The sequence below is a fragment of the Hydra vulgaris genome, chromosome 11, assembly GCF_038396675.1.
Source record: "Hydra vulgaris chromosome 11, alternate assembly HydraT2T_AEP".
In the NCBI taxonomy this organism is placed as follows: Eukaryota; Metazoa; Cnidaria; class Hydrozoa; order Anthoathecata; family Hydridae; genus Hydra; species Hydra vulgaris.
The window spans coordinates 46998100-47007500 of record NC_088930.1 but is presented as its reverse complement, the minus strand read 5'-3'; the positions used below and the strand labels follow the sequence as shown (position 1 = coordinate 47007500).

Genomic DNA, 9401 nt, shown 5'->3' with positions numbered 1-9401 from the left:
ATATTAAGCAGTGTTCTGAGTACTATCTATGCTTTGAGTCAAGTTCTTCAATCTAATTTAAAAATGAATAAAGTACCAAAAACTATAAAACACAAAAAACCATCATCATCACCAAGTTCTCTAAACCTATCATTCACTAATATTCATGGTCTTCAAAGTAACTTTTCTTCTGTTGAGTCATATCTCTTGCAAAGTTCACCAGACCTACTTGCTCTTTGTGAGACTAATTTGAGTTCAGCAGTCTCATCTTGTGATCTTAGTGTTAATGGTTATCTTCCTCTAATTCGTAAAGACTCCAATAGTCACATGCATGGCCTCGGCATTTACATTCGAAAGAATTCACCCATTTGTCGTGAAACTAGGTTTGAATCCACAGACTATTCTTTTATGTGCTTTCGTTTAGCACCACTTCACTCTATTGCCTTTCTCTTTGTTCTATATCGCTCTCCTTCATCTCACGACTGCACACTTTTTGATGTTATTTCTGATCATATTGACCAAGCCCTCTCTCTTTATCCATCAGCTAACATAGTTGTTGTTGGTGACTTTAATGCTCACCACTCTGAATGGCTTGGCTCTAGTGTCAGTGATTCTGCAGGCATTAAAGCCCACAACTTTTGCCTTTCTCAATCCCTAACTCAAATAGTCAACTTTCCAACTCGCTTTCCAGACAACCCGAATCATTTACTTTCTCTACTCGACTTATGTCTTGTTTCTGATCCTAGTCAGTGCTCAGTTTCTCCACATTCACCCTTAGGTGCTTCTGATCACAGTTTCATCTCTCTAAAACTAATATCTCATTCTTCTTCATCACCTGAATCCCCCATTATCGAACCTCTTACAACTACAGTAAAGCTGACTGGGATTCTTTCCGTGATTTTCTTCGTGATGGCCCTTGGGTAGAAATCTTTTGTCTTCCTGTCGACAAATGTGCTTCTTACATAACTTCGTGGATCCAGGCTGGCATGGAATCTTTTATTCCCTCTCGACGATTCTAGGTCAAGCCTCACTCTCCTCCATGGTTTTCTTCACACTGTGCTGCTGCGATTGCCAATCGAAACCGTTACTTCCATATTTATCAGCAAAACAATTCTCCAGAAAACAGACGTCTGTTTATTACTGCTAGAAACAATTGTAAAAAGGTTTTGTCTAACGCCAAAACCCGCTATTCTCAGGTCATGAAATCTCGTATCTCATCTCAAAAATTAGGCTCTCGTGACTTCTGGAGAATCTTTAATAATATCAATAATAAGGGCAAATCTGTAATTCCACCTCTCTTGTATGGTTCAGACTTTGTCACCTCACCTAAAGACAAAGCCGAATTGTTTGCTAAAAACTTTTCATCAATATCATCTCTTGATTCCACTAGTTGCGTTCTACCTGATATTGCCAACAAACAGGTTGATCCACTGCTTGACATTCATATCACTCCAGCATCTGTATCTAAAGTGATTTCCTGCCTAGACTCTTCTGCAGCTTGTGGCCCAGACAACATACCTGTTATTGTCTTGCAGAAGTGTTCTCCGGAGCTGTTGTCTATACTCTCAAAACTATTTAACAAGTGCTTATCAGAGTCTTGCTTTCCAGCCTGCTGGAAAGCGGCATCTGTTATCCCTATCTTCAAAAATTCTGGAGAGCGATCCGATTCGTCTAACTACCGTCCCATAAGTCTTCTTCCTATCATAAGCAAGGTTTTTGAATCTTTAATTAACAAACACTTAATTTCTCATCTTGAATCTAATAACTTACTTTCTGACCATCAATATGGATTTCGATCTTCTCGTTCTACAGCTGATTTGCTAACAGTAATAACTGACAGGTTTTATTGTACATTAGATAAAGGTGGAGAGGTTAAGGCCATCGCTCTTGACATTTCAAAAGCTTTTGATAAAGTTTGGCATGCTGGTCTTCTCCATAAGCTTTCTTCTTATGGTGTATCCGGCAACATCTTTAAGATCATTGAAACCTTCCTTTCTAATAGTAGCATAAAAGTTGTCCTCGATGGACAACACTCTTCTTCTTATTCTGTAACTTCAGGGGTTCCTCAAGGTTCTATCCTTGGCCCTATACTCTTTTTAATTTACATTAACGATCTTCCAGATATTCTCACATCTAAGGTGGCATTGTTTGCTGATGATACTACCATATATTCTTGTCGTGATAAGAAACCAACACTCTCTGATTGCTTGGAGGGGGCATTTGAGCTTGAAAAGGATCTCACTTCTGCTACAGCATGGGGCTCACAGTGGCTGGTGAACTTTAATTCAGATAAAACTCAATTTTTTTCAGCTAATCGTTATCGCAATAATTTAGATCTTCCTATATTTATGAACGGTGATGTACTTGATGAGTCACCTACTCTTCATCTTCTAGGACTAACTCTTACTTCCAATCTTTCTTGGAAACCATATATCAAATCAGTTGCAAAATTAGCATCTGCTAAGGTTGCATCTCTTTATCGAGCTCGAAACTTTCTTACTTCGGATTCTATTCTCTATCTCTATAAATCTCAAATCCGGCCTTGTATGGAATATTGTTGCGATATCTGGGGCGGATCTTCTAATGATGCCCTTTCTCTTTTAGACAAGGTACAAAAACGTATTGTAAACATAGTTGGGCCTGCTCTTGCAGCCAACCTCCAACCAATATCACATCGTCGTAATATTGCTTCTCTTTCTCTTTTCTACAAATACTATAATGGGCACTGCTCTAAAGAGCTAGCGTCTCTTGTGCCATCTATTATAATTCATTCTCGTGTTACTCGTCATTCAATTAAGTGTCATCCTTTTTCTGTGACTGTTCCTAAGTGCTACAAAAACTCTTATTTGTCTAGTTTTTTTCCTCGAACATCAGCTCTTTGGAATTCGCTTCCTTCATCTTGCTTTCCTGAATCATATAATTTGCAATCTTTTAAGTCATTCGTCAATCGTTATCTTGCTCTACAATCTTTATCTTTTCTCTTTCAATAACTTCCAACTTTAATTAGTGGCTGCTTGCAGCCTTGTTGGAAGCGAAGATGTTTAAAAAAAAAATAAAAAAAATAAAAAAATAGGATGAGTTTCTTTTATTTACGGACAGATTAGTAATATAAACTATTCTGTTAATATCATAAAGATTATTAATTATTTTAGTTTTCGATTAATAATGACTATTTGGATTAACTAATGACTTTTTATACAATTTAGCAAGTGATAAATAACAAGTGATGTGGACGTTGATTTTGTTTGCCATTTTTATATTTTCATCAGATATTATTACCTTGACAAAATTTGTACAAAGTGGAACTTAAAAAATTGTGGAGGTTGCTTTAGTGTTTGAGTGATTTTTAAAAACAAAATTTTTTGCGATCGCGTTTTTATCCTTTTTTTATTGTTTAAATCACAATTTTGAATTCGTGTTGTTTTTTATATTTCTGAAAATATATTGAAAGTCTTTTGGATGTGTATTTTTTACCTTTTTAATTTTTAAGCTTTTCTGTAAAGAGAATTGTCTTGAACATTTTTGACAGCCTTTTGCAAACTGTTTAGTGTCATCCAGTAGCAATTAAAAATTAGTTATTTTACAAAATCTTTTATAAAACTAGTCGCCTGCTATTTTTGAAATAAAATGTGAGGATATGATTGTAAGTCATCAAGTACAATAACCTCGTAGTCCAACCGACTTTTTAGTTATCAATGTTTGATTATTATTTGACAATAAGAAATAACTCCCAATACTGATGCTAGTCACCTAATGACACATATGGTCTCATAAATTTAGACTTTATTGTTACATATGGTTTTTACTAAATATAAAAAATTTAGATTTAAAATAGATTTAAAAACTTTTTAAGCATATTTTTCTAAAGCCTTTAAACATATAATGGGTCCATAATATTATCAAAAAAAAAAAAGTTTTTCAAAAGTATGTCATGTTGGATCTCAAATGAAGCGAAATCATATAAAAATTTCAAGAATAATTATCTTATAAGTAAACATACCAAAAAAATACCTTTTTAATTTAAAAAAAATATATATATTTTATGCAAAAAATAATTTGCATAATATATTACAATTATTAATATGTTTATAATTATTAATAATTTGCATATATTTCATAATTATTAATATAATGTTGTTATATTAATAACTATAAAATAATTTATATTATTATATTAATAATTAAAATAATAATTTATCTTATTATATTGTACAGATAATTTTTAGCCGGTAAGAGTAGACTTTTAAAAAAAAATTGTTTTTAAGGACCACCTTAATAACAAATAATGATTAATAAAAATTTTTATTTAAGAAACTAAAACTCCAAGAATTAAAACTGAAAGGGCTAAACATCAAGACAAAAAATTTGTAAAAGTTTTTTTATTTATTCAACATTCAAAATTCTGATGACTTTAACAACTATTGTTACCTGTGAGTTAAAAAAAAAATTCTCTGGGGAATGTATTTATTGGACTAATTACTACATTAAAAATAATTTAACATAAATTACACCTAAAAAAACATAAAAAATTATAAATTAAAAAAATATTTAATTTAATATAATTGAATAACTAGAGTAATAATATAGCATTTTTATTTAATAACAATATAGTAACAATATAACATTTAGTAACAATATAGTATTTTCATATATAACAATATAATATATTCATTTCTATTATTAAATGTAAACTTTTCAAACCTAATCAATTTGAGTAAAATGATGTTAAAAATAAATAACAAATTCAAAAATAAAATTAATATAGATATAAAAAATAAATTTTATGTTAAAACATATTTTGCAATTATTTCAAACAAGTTTTATTTTTTTTTATTTTAAATAATTGTAAATAAATATTTTAAAATTGTCATCTAATCAATCACCCAAATTTAAGATAAACAATGTTTCCATGGTAATATTAAAGTTATTACATGTATATTATCTTGACTGACTTCATGGATAACTAATGACTCAAGAAGTCCAAAAAATATTTAGCAATAATAATGTAACCTTTTTTATAAATCCTTCTTGAAATAATTGATTCCATTCCTCTCTAAAAAAATGCCATTAGCACTTAAAAAAAATAAAAACTCAAAACAAAATGATTGAAAAAAAAAAAAGAGTGAAACAAAATAGTTGAAGGTTTTCATTTTCTTTTGTTTACAAAAAATATATTTTTTTTCTGTAAACAAAAAAAAAAATGAGTAGTTGGAGAAGACTGGATTTAATTAATAAAAGAAATAGTTTTTTTTTTTTTTGCTTAAGTAAACTTATTATGTTACAACAAAAAAATAATTATTTGACACTGAAATATTTGGGTGTCAAGTAATTTTTTATTGATATTTTGTCAATAAAAATTTTTTTACTGACAAAATGTTAATTTTGTCAGCAGTTTTTTGGGGAGAACAAAATTTTTTTTTTTAAATTTTTTTTTAAACATCTTCGCTTCTAACAAGGCTGCAAGCAACCACTAATTAAAGTTGGAAGTTACTGGAAGAGAAAAGATGAAGATTGTAGAGCAAGATAACGATTGACAGACAGCTTAAAGGATTGCAAATTATATGAATCAGGAAAGCAAGGTGAAGGAAGCGAATTCCAAAGAGCTGATGTTCGAGGAAAAAAACTAGACAAATTTTAGTAGATGGCACAAGAAACACTAGCTCTTTAGAGCAGTGCCCATTATAGTATTTGTAGAAAAGAGAAAGAGAAGCAACATTACGATGATGTGATAATGGTTGGAAGTTGGCTGCAAGAGCAGGTCCAACTATGTTTACACTGCCTTTTTGCACCTTGTCTAAAAGAGAAAGGGCATCATTAGAAGATCTGCCCCAGATATGGCAATAGTATTCCATACAAGGCCGGATTTGAGATTTATAGAGATAGAGAATAGAATCCGAAGTAATTGTCGAGCTCGATAAAGAGATGCAACCTTAGCTGATGCTAATTTTGCAACTGATTTGATATATGGTTTCCAAGAAAGATTGGAAGTAAGAGTTAATCCTAGAAGATGAAGAGTAGATGACTCATCGAGTACATCATACAAATATGCAAAATGAGGGATAAGGGATTGTCCATAAATTACTCAACACAAAACTCATTTAAAAAATATAAGTAGGAGATCATTTAGCTTATTTGCACAATAGTTTTTGCTGGTTGTTTTAATACTTTTTAATTTAAGACTCTGCAACGGAAAATTTTTAATCCTTTATCTTTTGTCTATAAGTTTAATTTTGCGTTATGTAATCCATGGACAATCCCTAATTAAAAAAACACAAATTTAAAAAAAAAAAAAAACAATAACAACTAATGATGATGATGCATGTGATGATGTTAAGCTGTAGAAAGGTTCTGGAGATTATGTTTACTTCTCACTTAATTGCAATTTTTTGACACTATAAAATATGCTACTTTTACATACTGCTTTGGTAGGTATGTTTGACAAAGTCAAACTTTGCATTTTTAACTTGTACACTAGTAGCATTCACTATTTTTACTTAAAGAACCCAAAATCACCCAAAACATAATAGCACTTTTTACGCTCGATTTGATTTGCTCCCATTGCTATTAGCAGAGTCAACATTGTAGCTCAAATTATTTAAACTGCTTTTGTCTTTTGGGTGTTTCAGGTTTATTGAGACACTAACATTAAAATTTTAGCATATTTAGATACTTTTATTTTTTTTTTGTTTAATGTGAAACATTTGTTGCAAAACTGTTGCAAGCTATGGAGTGGATTGCAAATTTTGAACTCCCTTTTGATTATAAATAGCCAGAGTTACTTCAATATTGAAGATTGACTACAGGTAAGTTGACTTTGAAGAATGACTTTTAGTTTGATGTTAATACTAGAAGCTATTGGTGTAGATTTAAAAGAGACTGGCTGAAAAGGTCCAGTTGCTAGTGCTGGTGGTGACAATAAATGGTAGTAGCATAGGTTTTGGTGGTTGAGATGATGAAGACTAAGGTTTAGTTAAATTTTTTTACGCATTAGAAATTTGCAATTATGGTCAATATTTTATGTTGAACAGATAAAAACTGGTATTTTGAAACCCAGTGATTAATTGCATGGGTGTAACTATTTGTATTGGTGTAACTATTTGCATGGGTGAAACTATTTGCATGGGTGTAAAAACTTTAATAGTGCTAAAAGGTTATGCTTGCAGTTGACTAAAACATTTTTTTGAGAAACTTCTGAACTTAATCTCTGCATAAAACTGTTGTAGTAAAACCTTTTAACATGGTAATAAACACCAACTAGTTTTTACAGATTGTGTAACAAATGAGCTGATAAGCAAATTGACAAGAAACTGTTTTTGATGCAAATAAGTACACAACCTTTATCACATGTCCATCAAAAAATAAAATATGAATATCTATAATTATATAACTACAATTAGAATTATTTAATACTTTTACCTTTTAACTGGAAATAGCAAACTTAATTTAGAAAAAAAAACTATTGAATGATGTAAAAAGTTTTACAAGGTATGTTTTAAGTTCACTGTTTTATGGTCATTAAATATATATATATATATATATATATATATATATATATATATATATATATATATATATATATATATATATGTTTTATGCTCATTAAATATATATATATATATATATATATATATATATATATATATATATATATATATATATATATATATATATATATATATATATATATATTAATGCAAAAAAATTACTACGGAAAAACTTGTTATTCTTAAAAAAATTTTTTTTCTTTCTTCATTAACTTTATATAACCTTATTTAGAAAAAGATTCTCTATCACATAAACAAAAAATATTTCAAAAAATTTATTTAATAATCAAGAGCAAAAGAATAAATATTGTCATAACTATTTAATTACACTTTCTATTGTTATAATATTAACCCACAATTTTATTTTAACCTACTTTTCTCTATATTTAAATTAAATACAATACTTTAAGTGACATGTGCTATTTTTCGGCATGTAGCATGTTGATTTTTTGTTGCCCTATTATTTGTATACTGCCATAAACTGTAAAGAAGGAATAAGTGGGTTAAAAATATAAAATACTATTATTAAAATATATATACATTTTTTGCTAAAAAAAATGGACTTCAGTAGATACTAAAGATATTGTAGATTCAGTAGATACTGCCTTTGCCATAACTAAACTCCATAACTAAGTATAGTATTATTAGTAAGCTTTCTTATGCAGTGAAGTATATTTTTGATTTAAAAAAAATAGCAATCAACACTGAAACCTTTAGATAAAATAGCCTTATTTAACTAGCCTCATCAAGATAAAGGTGAATTTTGAAATGATTTTTTAAGTTTAACATTTTAAGTCACATTATTCATGTTTTAAGTTACTTATTTTTAACAACTTTTTATTTGACTTAATTGTAGATTGTGCATGACAACTTAAGCACTTACCTATGCTGTTGTATCAGTTCTACTAATCAACTTAAAACGATTATAAAGGATTCCTTATGTTGCCTTGATAGTGCACTCTAAAAGCACTAACAGGAAAACCTTTCATGCAAAACATGGCACTGTTAATATGATATTTTAAAGCTCTTGATGGAATCAGCTTATGCCCTTATTAGAAGATAACAGAAAAAGTTACATTACCAAGAAGACACAACCAAAAACTTATGATTCAAGAAGATCCAGAGTTCATCATATCAGGTAAAAAAACAACTCAGGTTTATATTTATACCAGCCAATTAGATAAAGAAGAGGATACAAAAACATTTGGTACAGCAAAAATGTTTTAACAAAAAAATCTTATTAGACAATTATCTACATTTAGTAGACACCCCTACATCTAAAAAATTGCACAAAATTTTTAACAGAAATACTTTTTAAGTAAAAATTTTTATAGAAGAGCATGAAGGGACAGATGCGACTTTGCTGAATGACAAGCCAAACAAAAATGTGTTTTGATTGATCAGACTTTAGATGATAGCTTGATTGAGCAGTAACTATGGTTTGGAGAAAGAAAAAAAAAAGAGAATCAATCTTTTGACAATGGTAGAGTAGCTTAAGGTTGGCAGATAAAGCAGTTTCAACTACATTAACAATGTGCTTATGGACCTTGTCTGAGAGTGATAGGGTTATTACTCGTTAATATAGCAATGTCAACAAAATTGTGATGGTTGTTGTTTTTTTTTGGAGTTAAATCCACAATCCACTGCAAGCCCTAAGCTGTTACAGAAAAGTGATCAGAAACAATACAGGAGCAAAGAACATGGTGGTTGAAACCATTCTCATTTCCAATTAACATTAAAGTTACTCTTCTTCATTTCAAGTGAACCAAGTTAATGGAAATAAAGACGAGTGGAGGCCTTTGAGAATGACTTAAATACTTTGGTTAGAAAGAAATGATTTAATAATCTCAAAACCTTTATATAAAAAAATTAATAACA

The 9401-nt window shown here is 29.6% G+C and overlaps 1 protein-coding gene across 2 annotated transcripts in view; it reads right to left on the bottom strand.

Moving 5' to 3' along the window:
* Positions 1-9401, bottom strand: part of LOC105851024 (TBC1 domain family member 5) — an 88923-nt gene that overhangs the window by 55794 nt on the left and 23728 nt on the right. For both annotated transcript variants that reach the window (XM_065808995.1, XM_065808996.1), the window contains exon 3: positions 4990-5032. In XM_065808995.1, coding sequence (XP_065665067.1) covers positions 4990-5032 — 43 coding nt within the window. The remainder of the gene's footprint in view (positions 1-4989; positions 5033-9401) is intronic.